The 18,093-nt window shown below is 47.0% G+C and overlaps 1 protein-coding gene across 39 annotated transcripts in view; it reads right to left on the reverse strand.

Annotated features, from left to right (window-relative positions):
- madd (MAP-kinase activating death domain) overlaps window positions 1-17,838 on the reverse strand; it is a 28,575-nt gene extending 10,737 nt beyond the window's left edge. For 8 of the 39 annotated variants that reach the window (XM_057025535.1, XM_057025546.1, XM_057025548.1 and 5 more), the window contains exons 1-20: window positions 17,498-17,836; window positions 13,768-13,976; window positions 12,676-13,314; window positions 10,677-10,980; window positions 10,367-10,498; window positions 10,172-10,285; window positions 10,007-10,087; window positions 8,417-8,473; window positions 7,592-7,764; window positions 7,073-7,308; window positions 6,842-6,998; window positions 6,659-6,762; window positions 6,376-6,575; window positions 6,045-6,295; window positions 5,692-5,831; window positions 5,484-5,585; window positions 2,001-2,109; window positions 1,717-1,903; window positions 1,480-1,630; window positions 1,024-1,227 (exon numbers count right to left, since the gene is read on the reverse strand). In XM_057025535.1, the coding sequence (XP_056881515.1) occupies window positions 1,024-1,227; window positions 1,480-1,630; window positions 1,717-1,903; window positions 2,001-2,109; window positions 5,484-5,585; window positions 5,692-5,831; window positions 6,045-6,295; window positions 6,376-6,575; window positions 6,659-6,762; window positions 6,842-6,998; window positions 7,073-7,308; window positions 7,592-7,764; window positions 8,417-8,473; window positions 10,007-10,087; window positions 10,172-10,285; window positions 10,367-10,498; window positions 10,677-10,980; window positions 12,676-13,314; window positions 13,768-13,826 (3,400 nt within the window). In that variant the 5' untranslated portion in view covers window positions 13,827-13,976; window positions 17,498-17,836. Of the gene's footprint in view, window positions 1-1,023; window positions 1,228-1,479; window positions 1,631-1,716; window positions 1,904-2,000; window positions 2,110-3,833; window positions 3,894-4,601; window positions 4,620-5,483; window positions 5,586-5,691; window positions 5,832-6,044; window positions 6,296-6,375; window positions 6,576-6,658; window positions 6,763-6,841; window positions 6,999-7,072; window positions 7,309-7,591; window positions 7,765-8,416; window positions 8,474-10,006; window positions 10,088-10,171; window positions 10,286-10,366; window positions 10,499-10,676; window positions 10,981-12,675; window positions 13,315-13,767; window positions 13,977-17,497 lie in introns of all 39 variants that reach the window. The other 31 variants (XM_057025518.1, XM_057025524.1, XM_057025517.1 and 28 more) reach the window with 8 other exon arrangements.
- Window positions 17,839-18,093: the final 255 nt, after the last annotated feature.

Below are 18,093 nucleotides of genomic sequence, written 5' to 3' on the forward strand. Positions count from 1 at the left end.
GAGCTACTTGGATAACCTTACAACACACCCAATGAGCGTGGCCCAAAGTCCTGGAGAGCCACACAGAACATCAGAAGGTTTGGCTCTGACCATTTGTCTGGCTTTCCAGAGCAAAGGTGAGACAGAGGGTGATGGCTGGGTCAGAAAAAAGGAGCATGGGATGGGCTGTGAGAGGCTGACTAGCCAGATTGTGAGATGGAGCAAGTTGCAGAAGCTGGGATGCAAGTCTCAAAGCATTCTGTAGAATTGAGGGTGCAACTTCTAACAAGAGAGGGGAGCAGGTAGGTGGGGTGTCAGGGTGGTTAACTGAGAGGGTCCCCCGTATACAGACCCAGGACAATGCTCAGAGTCGTGGAGGACTGGCTGAGACAGCCGCTGCTTTGGTAACCAATAGGAAGAGGTGTTTTGGATTCTTCCCTGGGACTGTTTACAGGGGAGCGGCGCTTCCACCCTCCATGCTGAGAGCGAAGGGAGCTGCCATTTACTACAGCGCGTCTGGAAGAAAAACCTGCAGTACCAATGCGGATCCTGTGGTTTCCCTCGTCCACTACTGCAGATTTATTATCGGAAGACCAAGAGAGAGACATGCATTCAAGGTGCTGAGAAGCGGACAAACACACTCCAGAGGGAAGGCAGACGCACACAGATGTTTCAGGACAGGGACACAGACAGACACAGTCCAGCCTGGAACACAGGAACAGATTCCAGACACTTTTTTGGGCCTGCCTGCTCAAATCGGGAATCAGTTTTCTAATCGAATCGCCGTTTGGAACGTATAGAAATAATCGTGATCGCGTGGTAGAATGACAATTATCTTTGATTAGGTACAAAAGTGATCAGCATCACTGCTACGGACCAAAGTGTATGGAATACTGCAACACCTGTTAGACTCAGTTGGGGACATGAAGGGGGACTTGTATTGAGACGGCCGGAGGACTCATATCAGAGGGCTGATGAGCTTGTAGGAAACAGGTGGAGGGTCTCACAGTGCACATGCAACCGCTGCTGGAGTGAAGTACACACCAATCGAGGCAATAAAGTTCTCCTCGTTAAGACTCCGGGTATCAAAATGGCGGGCTCCTCTGCCCGTGGTGTGGTGCGGCAGCTGGAGATGGGGCACATTCAGAAAGCCCTGAGGTCTGCTGGTCTCCGCTCGAGCCGAAGGACTCTCTTTGCTGCCCGGGCTGCCGACACTGTCTGTGGGGCTTCGCTTGCGTTTTTCTGGGTCTGAGTGACCGAAATGAAGGGGCCAAAGACAGAATTACAGAGCAAGAAAATATGAGAAGGGTTAAACTGGAATAGCCGACGTGCTTTACAGCGTTAGCGAAGGTTTTAGTTAAATCAACATGTAGCGTCAAGTTAATTTGGGGGGAAAAAAGGCAGAAATTGATTAAAATATTAGTAGCAAAAGCACTCTATTATAACTAATCTGCACGAATCAGACAATCCAGAGATTATGGTTTAATATATGCGATATACCTTTGGTTTGGTAATGCGTGCGCGCTATTTCCAGTAAGCTGAAGACGCTGGCCATTCCTCCAAGACCTGCGTTAGTGTACGAGTGCTCCAGACTGGAAACGGTGCACTTCAAGATGTCCAGCATGCCTTTGTACACTTTTCTGCTCACCTCCTGAAAGCCAAAAGTGTTCAGCTGTTATTCTGACACAGACGTGCAGGCAGTGATGAAGCGTTCCAAACGTTCCAAAATGGTCTCACCACATCACGAATGATCTCTTGTCTGGCGTCTTCCTCTGTGTGGACGGCTCTGTTCAGCTTACTGAGGACAAACAGACGGAGCTGCTCGTTCTCCAACAGGCGGCGCACTTTCTTCATGTTGAGCCAGCCGACTCCCTGCCCATCCAGAACACTCTGCACCACCTCCTTCAGGAACTGCTGGTTCTCGCTGAAACCAGCACAGGTTCTGTCTTTAGTCCCACTTCCTGGGCACTTCAGGACCTTTCACACCCACATAAACGTGTCCCTCCGATCCCAAGTCTAACCTCGTATTGTTGACTCTTCCCTGAGGAGATGGCGACTCTCTTTTCACTGTAGGACTGTGCTTGATCACGGAGGACTTCTGATCCACCAGTGCTCGAGGTGCACGTGCACCTGGAAGGGAACATTTTTTAACAACATTCCTCGACACCGCACAAGATCACATAAACCAACTGTAAACTGCAATGTCCAGAGGGGCCCTCAAAGGTAATCAACTGTAAACGTAGCAGTCTAAACCTGCGCTGCATCTTCCAAACGATGTTAAAAGGTAGCATGTCAAGTACAAAACAATGTTTCTGAGAGCAGGACAGACACAACAGGATTCTACTGAAGGTTGTCTAGCGCTACACAGGCTAGCTGCAAGGAGTGCTACAGTCCATTATCAAAACAAGGGAGTTGGAGGACAAATCAAACGGGGACACGCAGGAATCTGAAGGGCACCCAGGGCGGTGGCATCACACTTCAGCAGCAGCAGCAGCAGCAGCGGAGGCACGAGGTCAGATGGAGGACGGTGAGCACAGCAGTGACATCAGTGAAGTCATGCATGAGTGAAAATAAGAGGAGGTGCGGATGAGCTGTGAGGGGACGCTGGTCTGAATCTTGATATGTTCCTGGGAAGGTGCAGGAGGCTCAGCAACCCTAAGATCCACTAGATTACATAAGATAGGAGGTTGGCCTTATGATCAAAGCCCCTTGGCTTTGGAAGATCAAAAGGTTAAAGGCTCTCCGGAATCTGGAACATCGCCAAAATGTAATCAGCTGTCCATTAAAAACTTTCGACTTTGTTAATAGCCAGATTAACGGCGGCTGTCACAACCTCCTCGGCGGAGGTAATGAAGCTAATCCAGATAAATGCCTCCAGCCGCAAATATAATGCAACATGATGCAGATGCAATATCTGCGCTCGATACAATGGAAGATGTAAAATAACCCTTCAGTATTAATAAAAACTGAATGACTCATCCAAATGATTCTAATAAATTTCCACGGCTCTACTTTGCGAGGTGGAAATTCATCTCAAATAAAAGACAGATGATCAAAGTCTACTTATTTCCAGATTCTCTTTCTAAAACATGAAAAGATGGAGGCGGAACTGCTTCTGAAGACAAGATAAAAAGCTTTTGTGAGCGGACAGTCTTAACAAGAGGATGCTCCATTTTTCACTCCTGCTGCCGTGTGATGGGACAAAATTCTTGTGTTTCGTACGCCAACATTTGCTTGACAGAACAATTGTTATTTTATTTATCCTTGCTCATCTTAAGGATTTATTCTAAAACAGCGTCTGCGACATAAACATCCCTCAGAAATATCTGCACCCTCATACGTGATGCAAACAGCCGCGATGGTGGCACACCAGGCGTGTTCTTCCCGCCTCCTGAATGACTCAACCTCCACCAGAAAACAAAGCGTTTTCACCAGTTCGCTTTAAAAAGCCCTAATTTTCCAGTAAGGCATTGTTCGTTATGTACAGCACAATTATCAGCGTGATTGATCCCAGCCCCCTCTGTCTTCTGTGGGAGGACGGAAGAGAAGAAAAACAGCAGCTCCGACCGTTTTCGGTGCCTCCAATGTCGAGCTTCATGTTCAGCGCCGTGCACGACAGTTGCATAACGGATTGCTTCCCTTTTTTCTGCAATTACTGAGTTAGGGCCCTTTTTTCTGGTTTTGAAGCTGATTTTGAAGCAATTTGAGTTAGGAGGATCATCACGAATGGAAAGGCCACTGGACCTGTTGATGACACTGTGACTGAAATGAAGGCAGACAGAGGGAATGCTGGGAGATGTAGTTGACTGGCTTGGAGAAGCATGCAGCTCACTCGATAAACGGGCAGAACCCACCTTCTCCGCTCCCCGGGCCGGCCTCTGTAATTATCTCCATTAGAGAATTTAGCCCAAATACTGCACACAAAACCCAGAATTAGTGCCGGAAAAATAGACAGAGAGGGACACCGGCCCAGACATCACCAGTCTGAACATCAACCCAAAACACAATGTAAACAGACTCAACACGGTGTTTCGAAATCAAAAAGGAAGACGGAAAAGAAAGATGAGGATATGATCTGATGGCTGCATCAACCCTCAAAATGAGTTTTCACCATATTAATGAGTCAACATATGAAAAATGAATGCAGAGACTACGGAACAGATAATCATTACACACTCAATACTCAAATCTCATTACTATTGACCGTCATTACTATTTTGTTGAAGAAAAATAGGACCGTAAAGGGGAGGAAAAAGCACAACAGTAAGATCCACAGAGAAAGCAAGCAAGCCAGGCAAGAAACGTAAAGGTCAGGGGGCAGGAAACCAACCCCATTCACTCAGAATGGAGCGTTCTCATTCAAAGGCTGAAACAAAACCAGAATAAATCAACTACAATATACAGTTACAAGACTGAGCATCTCTCCTCTGGCAGTGTGGCTGTACAGATGCCACAGCAGAGACTAGACTAACCACACAAAGATCCAGGAGAGGAGGGGAGGCAGACACGTTTGAATTTAAGCCTATGTCGAGAAACAGGGTGCGAGACTGGTGAAGGTCACGTCAAGGGTAAAGTAAGTACCAGGCCAGGGGGCTAAAACTATCACACCAGACATAACATACCCACGTTGTCAGGTGGATCTGAACGACAAAGACAAAACACATGGTCACCAAAGGAACACGGTGTTTTCTATGGCAGCTATTCCACATGGAGTGGAGCTATTGAGTTAGATTTCCATGCGTCACCTGTTTCCTCTCAGATAAAGTGAAAATCCTCAACAGAATTCAAAAAGACAATGCACGACCGACTATTTCATTTTGAATTCCATGTTCAAGCCTTGTTTGTGCCTCGTTTAATTGAGCTTTGCTCAGTGCATAGTTAGGCCTCCAGTATATGAACATATGCTGCCACGATGGTTACACTCATTTTGGTGTGTTTAGGCTTCTGTCTGCGTGGAACTGCAGGGTAAACACTTCCTCACTAATATCATGGGGACTAGAAAAGTCCTGAAGTCTGTTTTGACTGGATTTTCATCCTAATCTTGAGAGAAAAACATCGATATACCCCCAGTTTTCTCCTGTATAATAGTGCCATATCTTTTCTGGCAAGCCGTTGGGAAAATAAGTCAAGCTACAAAAACAGCTTTACCAACCTGCTTGCTCCACTTCCTCCTCAATATCAACAGTGAAGTATTCTTTAAGCCCCCAAAAATAACCAAGAAAAAAGGCAGACGGTGGTGAACTGATTAACCATGAGTTGGCTCACGGGGTTAGCAAATCAGGCTGCAAGTCCTGTACGATGAACTAGAATAGGTTGATTATAGGACCTATATTAACTGAGAATTAGATTATGTAAAAAGTGCTTCAATCGAAAACATGGAAAATAAATTCCTTAAAAAAAATGACAAATTCAATAATGCACTGCTTAATATGTTTGAATCGACATTGAGCAACAAGGAAATCCAAAAACACAGGCCGATTCCATTGGTGGGACGTCGCTCCTACCTTTCAGACTGGGGAAAGGCGTCGCTTTGTCTCTCGCCGCCTTGTTGGGAAGTGCAAGATTGGACAGACTGAAACTGGTGCCGTGGTTCTTATAGAGATTGCCTGTTAGTTGTAGCAAACGTATGAGTAAAATCAGCATTGTCCACACAGCAGCTGAGCCTCATGCTATTTTCTTTGGCTTTAATTATCTGAAGTCGTATTTTCTTACTTGCAAAAGACATCAGTCCTCCAAACCCATCGTTGCTGCTGTTGGAAATGGTGGAGTTTGGCGAACTGTTGCGGGAGTCTCCCTCCCCGTCAGATTCTCCGGGAAGCCTCAGGCTACTTGGTCTTAACGGACGTTGTGCCCTTTTAAAAACACAAGAAAACACATAAGCAACACTCAAATCACGCATTAGAGACACAGACGCATGCAGCCTGTACTGTAAGTGCTGGAAAGGCAGCTCAATCACAGCCAAGAATTGGCCTTCACCAGGAGTGGGAGTATTGATTCAACATGCTGGGTTTGGTCGGTATTTAAGTTGAAGGACAAGAATGATGTAATTCAGAGAGTCAACACACTTGTTGTCGCTGAGATTCTGGTTAAACCGCGGCGTGTACGTCTCCACTTGCTCCTCCGCATCTGGGTCATCCTCTGAGGGGAAGCCGTACTGAGGCTCAAAGTATGGGTTGTCATACTCTTGCTTTTTACCAGCTGGCTCCACCAGGCCAGCATCAGCAGGAGGTCTGAGGAACGGCTGACTGCACAGAGCAGGTACAGGGTTCTGCAGAGCAGCACTGGCCGACGCTTCCATCTCAGGTGCTTCCAACTCCTGTGAAAATACCAACACGTCATTTTGAAGCCTTATGATTTGCCACAGGTGAGCGCTCGGTTCGCCGGAGGGCCACACACATGGTTGACTCCCTGGATGATTGTGCTGGGACTTGAGCTCGCTGTTGTGCTGGAGCTTGAGCGGAGGGGCTGTCCATCAGAGGGCTCGCCGGTTCCCTCTTCACTGGGGGGACCATCACACCCGTGATTGACCTCCCTGAAGTCTTGAAATTCAACCTCGCTAGCGTCTCCCAGTGCAGCATGGGTAGGCGGGTCCAAGCCTAAAACAGCAGGGTGGAATGTTAGACGGATTTAAATGGAATATTTTTGCTCAACTGGCACTTTTCACTCCCCCTCAGCTTACTGGTTGTGTCTCCATGAATGTCTCCTTGGATCATCTCACTAACAAGGTCTCCGAGGGAGGAATACGAAGAGCTGGAGTCGTCATATGCGTCGCTGTCACTCCCGCTGCAATAAATAAACAAATTCTATCATCCACAGGCCTCAATTGACACAACACACCAAGAACTAACTGGTAATTTGTCACCTGTCTGTGGGGTCCGACTCATTTCCATCATCCTCCAAAGGACCAGCCATGGCTTCAACCAACTGGGAGCTTCCATCGTACACTCTGTAGACCACTGGTTGTAACTGGTGAGCATACCACTTGGGCTTGTCTCCAATCAGTGATGGGTCGTACACGTCTGAAAAATGCAGGATAAAAGTTCACCATTTACTGCACACAGGAAGTGGATTTTTCTCTGTAAATATGACCTACTGTTGTGTATCCTCTGAAAAGCAAGGTTGGAAGGATTTAGAGCCCATTCTCCAAAGAATTCCACAGCCTGGGTGTGAGAGAGTTTGTCTGCAAAGCTGGAGCGCCTTGGCCGAGAAGCAAGAAATGATGATGATCGGAACGCCACCACGGGTCGGGGAAAGAGACGCAACGTGCGAGTGTGCATCTGAAACCCTTGGAGAACATTTGAGGAGTTGAAGAATCGAACCATGGCAACCCTGGACAAGAGAGGGGAAAAAAGCTAAAGATTTCCACTGATGCAGACTGAATTTGTCCTACAGAAAAGACCTAAAGAACCATTACACTGTAATAATTTATAGTCTAATTACATTAAGATGCTGCCTAGAATGCTTTTTACGCTCAGACTGATTTGCCTGATAAGAGATTTGTGTTGTCAGGATTCTAATTTATCACTTTGTGAAGTACACCAGACCTGACTGGGGGAACTAGCACAGAAACAGTCAATACAGGCGATTATAGAAGGCGACATTTATGGCTTGCCTGGTGGCCACATCCACTGAATCAACATCGTTGCCATAAATTAGAGGATTGAACTCTGTAGAGGAGGGTGAAGCTTTGTCACGTCCTGGCGGCAACAGAGGCAGCTCCTGACCTTCCTGGAACTTCTCCAAGTTCAGAATTGGCTGCGTGTTCATGCTCATACTGGCCAAAGCCTAGAAGAATGAAATGACAAGTTATAGGAGGAGCGGTGGAATAAGACGGGGTGGAAAAGTTAAAGGACCACTCCCACCGTTGGCATCAACATATTGTTTTGTACACACACCCGAGTACACTCAGGTTGGGACACATCTCTACAGTCATTATGGTCTCCAGCAAGACTTTCGTGATTCATTTAAGCAGCTGATTCAATTTTGTTCTCATTAGGTGCCGGGTTGAAGTGTTTTTGCATGTTGATGCCAGTGATGGGTGCATCCTTTCCGAGAGGAGGGCACAGGGGAATAAGTCGCTATGCATGATTTGCTTTGCGGGATCTTCTGCAGACTCAAGTATCAGTGTTTAGCTTAGCATAATGGAACATTTAGTTTCTGCATCAGAGTGAATGTTGATGTCGTCAACCAGCTCATCACATCTTCTTTGTTAGGAGGACACTCACTGATGCCAAGACAGATGCGCGCACATTCAGTCATGCTGAAGCCAGAGCTAAGCGGTGTCTCAAACACTGGCCCGCAACGCGAGGGAGGCGCTGTTATGCATTTGATTCAAGTCTTAAAGAGTGAGAAACAAGTAGTGACAAGCAAAATATGTGGGAGAGATTATTTTTCCGTGCAGGGGCATTACACATTCCACAGGAGGAGAAACGATAACCTTATTTTCAGATGAGAAGATCTGCTTTTGGGTGATCACGGTCAACCTGACCAGACACTGGGGAGGGGATAAGAATAAGAAAAAAATGGGAGGACAATCACATGATGGCCTGGGATGATTCAGTGATGGTCATTGGAATAGTACATGACAGAAGGTTCGCCGTCATGACCTTTTCCTTTTCTTATCTTTATCTCCTTTCAAAAAGAGGTTTCCATTTTGTCTTCATCACTGAACACTCTGCTGACGCAAATACATTTAATATAACACTATGATGCTATTTCTATTTTAAGAATGTCATTCGCAATAATGCAATTTACTCAAGAAAGGAGATAAGCAAGATAAGTTTGCATTTTGCACTGACAAAATGGCGGATGCCTGCAGTGCAACAGATTCAGGAAAACTAAATCAGAATGAAAGAGACAGATGAGGACAGATGTGTTTACACTGTTTTCATCGAAACATGTGGCAAAGTAATTATGTGGCAAAAACAAGACATCGCCTACAGAATTACAAATGAACCCCATTCATGGTGACGACTGGAACATTCCAGAGGGCACCATGGAGTGGTGAGGCAGATCTGTTCAAGGCAATTGCACAGTAACAACCACCAACTAAAGGAGAGTTTAACATCTACAGATTTAAAGCACACAACTTACTGAAGGAGTGCAAAAATATACCGGTAATCGGACCAACAGAGACTCACAGGAAGCATTCTGCATTGGCATCGCAGTCTTCAAACAATCAGCCAATCATTTACTGTGACAGCCTCTCTAAACAGACATCACTTATGTTTCCAAGTCGACAACTGTTAATCTGAGGCTCGGCACACTCCCACACACCAGCACCTCGCTCGCACATCCTTACAGGGAGCTGCTAAACACACAACCACACCGAGGACTGGCTCTGATTCACACTGAGCAAAACTAAATGTGCGTACGCAAACGTCTCAATCCAGTTATTTACAGCTGATTTATCACTTCAGTTAATATTGTCTGTGCTTCCACATTAAGAATAAAGAGCTAAGGTGCATTTTTAAATGAATGGTTTCGTACAAGGAGTGTCTTTTACTGTGATCATATAACCAGTAGTATTCTAATGTGGAAGTACAAAAAGAAGAGGGGCATCTATGAATCAGAACCAGGTGGGTTAGAGAACTGGGTCAGGGGACAGCTCGGTGACTAACGGTTAATTCTAAAGGGGTTCTTGTTATCGGGGTCCTAGGGTGTCATTTTTACCTCCAAGAGCTAGAGCATGCAACGAAAAAGGGGAAAAAAAGAACACATGTCCATGTTAGTCCACGACAGGTTCCAATTCAGATGCTCTCACACTGGGTCTAGAATACATACTGGTGAGGAACGAAGTCCCTACTCTTCATACTGAAAGAGAATTTCATAGTCATGTAGGAGTGTTAAATTAACATTCCTGGACACATAAGAAGTTGGCTCCAGACCAGTACAATGCTGCAGAAATGTCATGCCAATGTTCAAATGTACCAGTTGTCCCTCTCGCTGCCAAGGTACAAAACAAAATGACTCAGCTCGATCGGACACCAACACAGTCGAGAGTGACTGGACTAATCGCGCACAGTACCTGCTTTAGATGCTTCTTCAGCTCCATTGCTTCAGGTTCTGGAAGAGGTGGAAGAATCTCGGCATTAGTGGGCGCGATGACCTGTAGGGAGAAAAGGATAATGGAGATAGGAACTGTTACATCTAAAAAAAGCAACAGGAAAAAAGAATATTTGGATGTAGTGACCTTGCTGCTGTCCAGGTCCACAAGCCACACGTCGTCTGGTATTTTGAACTCGGCTTTGTAGAGGAAGAAACTGGCCGGGACACCGATAATGTAGGGAGTGGGGGCCAGAAGCAACTGTGGCAGGAAACAAATTCCAGTTAGGCAAAAATGTACAGCTAGGACGAACAGCTTCTGCAGTGGTGGTGCGTTAATCACCTGTTCAGCAGAGGCCATGCAGGTTGGCAGTAAGGGGATGACAGGGAACATGTACTCCAGAGGGTAGATCATGGCAACAAAAGCCATGACACTCATGGATAAAGCATTGTAGTCTCTGGACTGAAGAATGACCTGATAACAAGACAAAGGTTTTGTGTAACCATCCAGTTTATTTATGGCTGCTAATTACCGATCACAATCCCCATCCTCCAGGGAGCAAAATAAAAAATGGCATCCACAAAAGCCCAACACGGCTTTACATAACTTTTTTTCTGATGTTTCCTTTGACAAGTATTCCACTATTCTTTACCTTGTGCTCTAGAAGGACACAACTGAGAACCTGAAGACAGGCGTCCACGCCCAGCAGCTCCAGTGGAAGGTGCAACGGGAAGTCAACCAAACAGAACCGGGAGTTTTCTGGCAGGGCAAAGGTGAGCGCCCGCTTGAGTTCATGGGGCAGGACTTCCACATCCACACGCCTCTGGCCTGCCACTGGTACAGGCGACCGCAGCAGCCTGTACATCCAGGACTCAATCTCCCGCAAGTCGGCTAGCAGCTGGCTTCCTTTCTCCTCCACCGACAGAGCCCCGGTGAACACACGCCACATGGTGTCCCTGAGGAAAAACAGAATGTAATGTTTACTGTCGTCATCCTTAATTATGTTGATCTCAACAACCAATATGACTTAATTATTTTTTTCCTCCCTTATATGGTAGAAAAAGGGGAAAAACCTGCCATTGATGGTGAATAAACAAACTAAGCACATATCTTAATTGGAGGGTGAGGTATCAGCAGGCATCTGAAATGTGCCTGTGCTGGTGATGCAGCTTCCAGATATAGAACTGTGACAAATTACAACTTGTCAGAGAAAAATTCTCCTCCCAAAGTGCCCCAGGGTGGATTCTTTGGTGTCTGTCCTCACACTGTTGCTCTGCTGTGGCTTACTGGCCTTTTTAAGAGCTTCATGTAGCACTGAGGACTGTCACATCTGCTAAAAGGCTCGTTGTCCACCTCACGTTATCTTTTTAGTATTGATAAAATCAGAAATGCTTCCCCCTCATCGATTCATTCAACAGTCACTTCCACATTAAAATTAGGTTTAGGGTTTAATCTAATAACTCCTGTGATGCACAAATGAGAAAACACAAGAGGCTCTTAAGTAGTATTGTATTGACAAGAAAAGCCTCCACTCTGAGACAATCATAAAACCCTTTCTAGTCTATTTAATCTGTGTGTGTGTGTGTGTGTGTGTGTGTGTGTGTGTGTGTGTGTGTGTGTGTGTGTCAAAGGCAGAGATAAATCATTAGCCCACTGGAGCTCTCCCACCAACTGCAGCTGCTGTCCAAAGGCAGTCTGAGACCTCAATCTGTCAGTACCTCACTTGCAGCCATTACACACAGGCTGCTCCATTTCTCTGTCAAAGACCCAGCACATTTCAACCAGACCGCTAAGCCTCAGCTCGAGTGGTCTTAGAAGGTCTCCTCGCTGCCACAGTGCTCAGCATATTAGTGTCAAGACAGGAGATTAACCGTGCATTAGGCATTCCTGCATGTACCGGTAGCTGTGAGAATGACTGAGGCACTGGTTCCATATAGATCTCAATGTCAATTAAAAGTCAAACGCAATCGACACTTCCAGGTTGATTTGTGATTATTGTCCAAATAATCAATTCAGCTGGTGACACTGACGAAGCACCCGCTTAAATAGAAATAGTTCAGTAGAAAAACTGGATATTTTAGCTGCTGTTTTTATTCCTGAGGTGGTGTGAGAGCATAATGCTAGCTGTGAAAACAAAGCTAAGCTCCAGATGGCCTGCAAAACTGCACGGAGACACAGACAAAGGCCCCCGTGTTCATTTTACAACACAAACAGAAGCAGATGGGCGTGCAGCAAGAAGTGCAGCGAGACTCACAGGAAACATCACAGGGGCCTGACAAGATGGCATAAAATGATGGTGTTTTGCTGTTATTTTACATCAGCATCATAAATACAAGTCACGTCGTTATTTCAATGAATGCAAATGAGGTGTGCAAAGATTTACAAGTCCACGACACTTAGCTCGGAGGCTGGAACACTAATTTCCAAATCCCAATAGACTTTCGGAATAATTGATATGTAGGGAACAAAAAGAACGCTTGCATGGAAGTAAATATTGTGGATTAATTTAAATTGTATTACCTTAATAACATGGGATTTGGGTTTCCATGGTGCCCATCAGTGTGCTATTAAGTCATTTTAGCATCATTTGCAAGTGCCACACAAACAACCGGAGTGTGATATAAACTTTAACATGGGACTTTCTGCCTTACCGTTGGGTGGCCCGAGGTAGCCCAGCCCTCTGGGTTAACCTCTGGCTGCAGCAATCCACCAGCCTCTTGAGAATATATAAACACTCCCTGAAGGTAGAGAAAAAGGGGTAATGGCTAAGGATGCACAATGAGGTCAGTGTGCTGTAGCGGTTCCGGGCGGCCATCTTAGCAGTGCTTCTTCTGTGCTGCGGGGACTTGCCAGCATTTTGCTCGCCGCCCAACTGTCCGCCGCCCTCCTCTTCAGAGGTGGGTGGGGGTGCCACCTCAGCATTGTTAGGTGGAGACAATGCAGGAGGAGGCCCGCTGCCATCGGAGCCTTCGCTGGCCGTCTCCGCACCCCTGGCCGCCATGTCCGCGTGGGTGCTTTTGTCCCCGCGAGCGCGGTGGTGGCCGCGCTGAAAGGAGCGGTAGAAGTTGACGCAGATGCCATAGCGGGTGATTCCTGAGTCCTTGTCGGTCAGAGTGAAAACGAAGGAGGAGTCGTCCCGAAGGCTGACCCTCCGCTGCCGTATGCTCAGGCAGCCCTCAGGTTGGCAAAAGAACACCACATCCGGAGGAAGCGGGAAGTCGTGGTGGTCCTCAAGAGGGTACCGGCGGAGGAGCTGGGGGGTCTGGGCAAAGCTATCGCTGCTTGGTTGTCTGGAGAAGAGATGGACAAACGTATATGGACACCAGAGAACAACAGAACATCTGCATCATTCACGACCAGGCGGCAAACGCCCGTTTCAGCCGTTCAATGCTCGATTTGCGCTTGAAGATTGGAATTAACAGATTATCTGGACTCCTTCATTTGATCAACAACTTTATGAAAGCATTAATCCCCTTAACGCGACGTCTACTTCAGACCTGCTTATAAAGACATTTCCCATGCCTGAATAAAAGCTGATTACATTCTATTGTGGAAAACGGGCTGTCTTTTCCAGTTAGCCAGCCCTGTTTCCTCCAGTGTTGATCACCTTTTGACTTAAAGGACGCATTGGCTTTAGCTGAGATTTGATTTCAATGCAAATCTGACAATTTCCTCCTCAGTGCGTCAGTTCCGCCACAGCTGGATTTACCAAGCATACACTCATGAACTCCAGACTCTCTTACCTCGCTCCGACCACCACCAGGTAGTCCAGAAGGCGAGGGCACATTTTCTTTTTCTCCATTTTTATTGGACCAAATCCTGTCCGTCACGGCATTCAGTATCTACGCTCCCTCTTGAATTAGTGGTGGGTTCCCACGGCTTGGTTGGGGCTTCAAGTGTGCAGCTGAAACCTCCTTGTGATGATCATTGTGACGGTTTAGAAGCGCTTCACCTGGAAGAAACGATGGAAAAGATGGAACACTGTCGTTAATAACAAGCAACAAATGCCAGTTTTAAAAGGGTCTGGATGCCAGTTGTGCAGCCTGGTTTCCGTCAGGCAGCTGTGAACACTGTTGCGCTATCTCAGGCGTCGATAACGGCTGGATGAGGGCACCTTACTCCCTCTTGACTGATAACAGCAAGGACACAACAGAAAACCAATTAAGCAACCAAACATGCTAGAGAAAGATGCACAGGGTTCGGGTGCGCCGATGGGAAAACAGGAATTATTTACCAATGGCAAAATCCAATTTCCTTTTTATCGGCCAATTCATCACATATGACAGATGTGTAGCTGGACTGGAACACAACGATGTCCTGGAGAGGCAGCGTATTCATGTTCTTACCAATGAAGAAGAAGGACCAATGCAGACATGTCAAACATTATAAACCTTGTTCAACAGATAGTGAGGGACCGAAATGGAAGAACTGTTTTCTTAGAGACCTGCAGAATCTGGAGAAGCTCGACAATCGCTTCACTAGGTTTTAGTCACAGATATAATCAAAGGCGGCCTTTGGCAAACATGAGGAGGAGGATAAATGAAGCTCTGTTGGGAGAGGAGAACAATGTTGACACGTGTGCACGGCAGGCGAGCAGGCGTGCACGTACAACCGGACAAGTTTACAGCTCATCTGCCAGACCAACGTGTTCACTGCGGAGGCTCAGATCAAAGTCGATGGAAGTGGATCTGTCAGACGAGAGGGACTGAAGGGAAGTCTCCAGTGCATCGCTCTCCCGCTGCAGCGTCCTCCCAGCATGATGAATCCACGCCATTACAAAATGGCCGCTGTAGCAAGATGCTTCATTCTGCCGGAGGAGCCAGCACGTGCACGTGACTCAGGATTGAAACCAGAAGTCTCTGAAACACATTCTCCTCTCAGGCCCCATTTAAACACATCAGGCGTCCACATTTGTAGACTCAGCTGCAGTCGACGTGTCTCTAAAAACCACCGTGTGAGTCCTCAAGCCTTTGGTGGCTTGTGAAGGCTAATGTCATAGAGACAACAGTGAGGAGGCCGAAGACAGCCACAACAACAGGTCGTGGATATTCCCAACAACTCGAGTGGACCTCCACAGGTACCAAAAACAATAGAAGACATTTAAAGCACCTGAGCTGCCAACAATTAGCAGTCAATTTGTGACCCGGGTGTCCAGAAAAGGACGTAAAGAAAACAAACCAGACGAGCGACAGGACCTGTCCCGCGGAGACACCAGCCTTTGCTCCATCATCTCCAGAAGGCACGCCCTGGAACACAAACACGGACGCCTACACCTGCACCGATATGCAGATAAGTCTACCGTGTGATTTCCTCGGTGCCCCAGGGTGACTCGTGGAAAGACAACAGACCTTTGTGGCGCCCTCCTCGACCACAACACCCAACATCCTTCTCCATAGGTCGCATCGTGAGGTCTCCTATTAAGGCGGCTTCTGCATAATGAATGTTTTTCATTTACATGTTACACTCCCAAAACCATTTTGTAATTGGGTTGGTGGATTTTGTGCACATAATTGCATATTACACTCGGGTGACTCAGACGCTGCGTCCCGCGTGCACGACAACCCATTCAAAAGATGTAGGGCCCCCATTTAGAACGAAATAAAGAAGATTGCTCCATCCCTGCTGCATCAGTCACGGTGGCATGTTTGTCTTTTGTTTTGCAGGGAAGCGGTGAGGGCACATTTGTCTGAATTATAGAGGAATTATAGAGGGAATGAACGCGGCGACGAGAGCTTCCCATCGCTGGTCGACTGTCAGCAGAGCTGGAGGTCAGAGGTCCTGCATGTGGAAATAAGCTGGGAAACATGGAGACGCCCATCAAACCGAGCAGGGTGAGACTGACCCGCGGAGACGGTTGTGCATCAGGTCACAGCGAACACGTGCACGCGGGCTGGGAAAGAACATTTCACTGTCGCTGGGAGGCACGGATGGACGGGACGGACATTAGAGGAGAAAGCATCACTCGGAGGGGTTGTCAGCTATTCAAGGGCGGTTTGGTTGTTCAAGCACGGGGTCGGATCGTGATGGAAAATCTCAATGGGCATTTAATTCAAACAAAATGCATCATGCACTCATTGTCAATATGAAGCAATTAATCCTGCTGAATTAACCGCCACTGCTAATTAAACATGTATAGTTTAAGTTCCACCCTCTTTAAAAGAAACCCCGAAGGAGAGCCGAACAACGAGCAGGTCTGGGAGCATTATTGCCTCCTGGTGCAAAGCCAAAATGGTTAATTTATGAAGCGAGGGAGCTGAAAGCAGACCTGGCAGCAGAGAAACACAGCTCCAGCCTTATTTTTAGACCAGGACAGAGAGGTTGTTCACCTTAAGAGAGCATCTTTACCGAATGAGTTTAGCCATTTCTCCTTGAACAGAAAGACGATATGAAAATCATCACAATATGCCATCTTCACGGGGCAACAAATGAGCCTGCTCGACTCCTCTGCATGCGGCGTTCACTGGTTATATAAGTGCAGAGAGGAGATAAATATGATTCATCAGCGCCCATCACGGACAACATTTCCTGAAAATCGCAATAAACAGCGTGAAGTCATATTGGGCGTGCAGAAGAGGCCAATTCCACATCTACCACGTGGAATCACACCAGTGCTGGCATCAAGTTCAGCATGTTCTGCAAGTCCCCTGGGAAAACCAAGTTGCTGGTGCAACTCTGTTGCATACTGATGGTCTGCAGCTAGTTTTGACTGTTAAAAGCAGAGTTAGTGTAACTTCTACACATTTCTCCATCACACTTTGCCATCTACATAAAATGCAACATCAGGACCATCGACGTATATCCAACAACCCCATTAGATGGCTTATTTATATGCCATCTGTACAAGTCTTCTCAGTGGGCATTTAAACGTACATTTGATGCGTGAATCCTTACAGATTCCCACTCGTATATATGCCGTATATATGATGGGAAAGTGATTTCAAAAGGAAACACTGCTTCACGTTGCTTCGAATTACACATTAAAACGAGAGTACGCGGCGAATGCGAGGTGCGTGTGCGTGTCAGTAAGGAGGTGTAGGACATGTTAATACCTGCCTAGCTAGCTGGTACTGTATAGCCTAATGACGCCTTGATGTTTAGATGAAGCAAATAATGGCATGAGCCGTAGCCAACGCCTTCCTGACGCCGTGCGTGTAATAATACTACTAACTATTATTTTTGATGGTTTTGACAAGCCGCCAGGCCTTAATGGTCGCACACGTACACCCCAAAGGACGCATCCCCTCACCTAGACGGAGCTAGCAGCGATATGTTTCGTACGTCACGGCGGGATTAGCCAGTTAGCTTCCGTCCTTGTGTTAGCTGCTAAGAAGGTTGACGGAAATGCCAAATTAAAGTTATTATCTTCATGAAAACAAGCGCTGGCCGCGGCGCTTGATATTGCCCAGCAGACGGGATTAACGTGCCGAGTGTGTTAAAAATCCGCGCACACGCAATGAAAGAGAATCTTTTTACCTGACTACATTAGCCTATTAGCCGCTAAGGTCCAGGGCGCAGCCAGCTGCTGATGACGGCCCGGGTGGTGGTGCCCCCGTCGGTCACAGAGGGAGCGAGGCGGCGGTGTTTGTCTCCGTTCAGCCTTCTGTCATTCGCAGTAACGCAGACCACCGGAAACACTGGTGGGAGGAACCGTGAGTAGAAATGCGGCTGCTCCGCCCGAACGCCCCGTCGCTTTGGCGTGAAGTGTCAGCCTCCCCGCTCAGTGATCGAGTGGCTCGGTCAGCTGCAGCCTGCCTCCAGACACCCTCTTCATCATCATCATCATCATCATCATCATCATCATCATCATCCCCGCGCAGCTCGGAACCTCAGCCTGGACGATCGCTGCGGGTTGTGTAACTGGGCCGGTCCGGTCTTATTTGCCGCCCCCACCCTCAATGTACAGGTCGATTATCGCTTCAGATTCCATTTATAAACGCGTCATGAAGAGGCAAAACTAGCAAAAATGTCGTTTTTATTTGGACAACCGCCGCCTGTAAATGTGGCAACTGGCAAATATTCATTTCTGTGATGACCTGATTCAGTTTTAAAGTGGGGGGGGGGGGGGGGGG

Source organism: Takifugu flavidus, chromosome 2 (assembly GCF_003711565.1).
Source record: "Takifugu flavidus isolate HTHZ2018 chromosome 2, ASM371156v2, whole genome shotgun sequence".
NCBI lineage: Eukaryota > Metazoa > Chordata > Actinopteri > Tetraodontiformes > Tetraodontidae > Takifugu > Takifugu flavidus.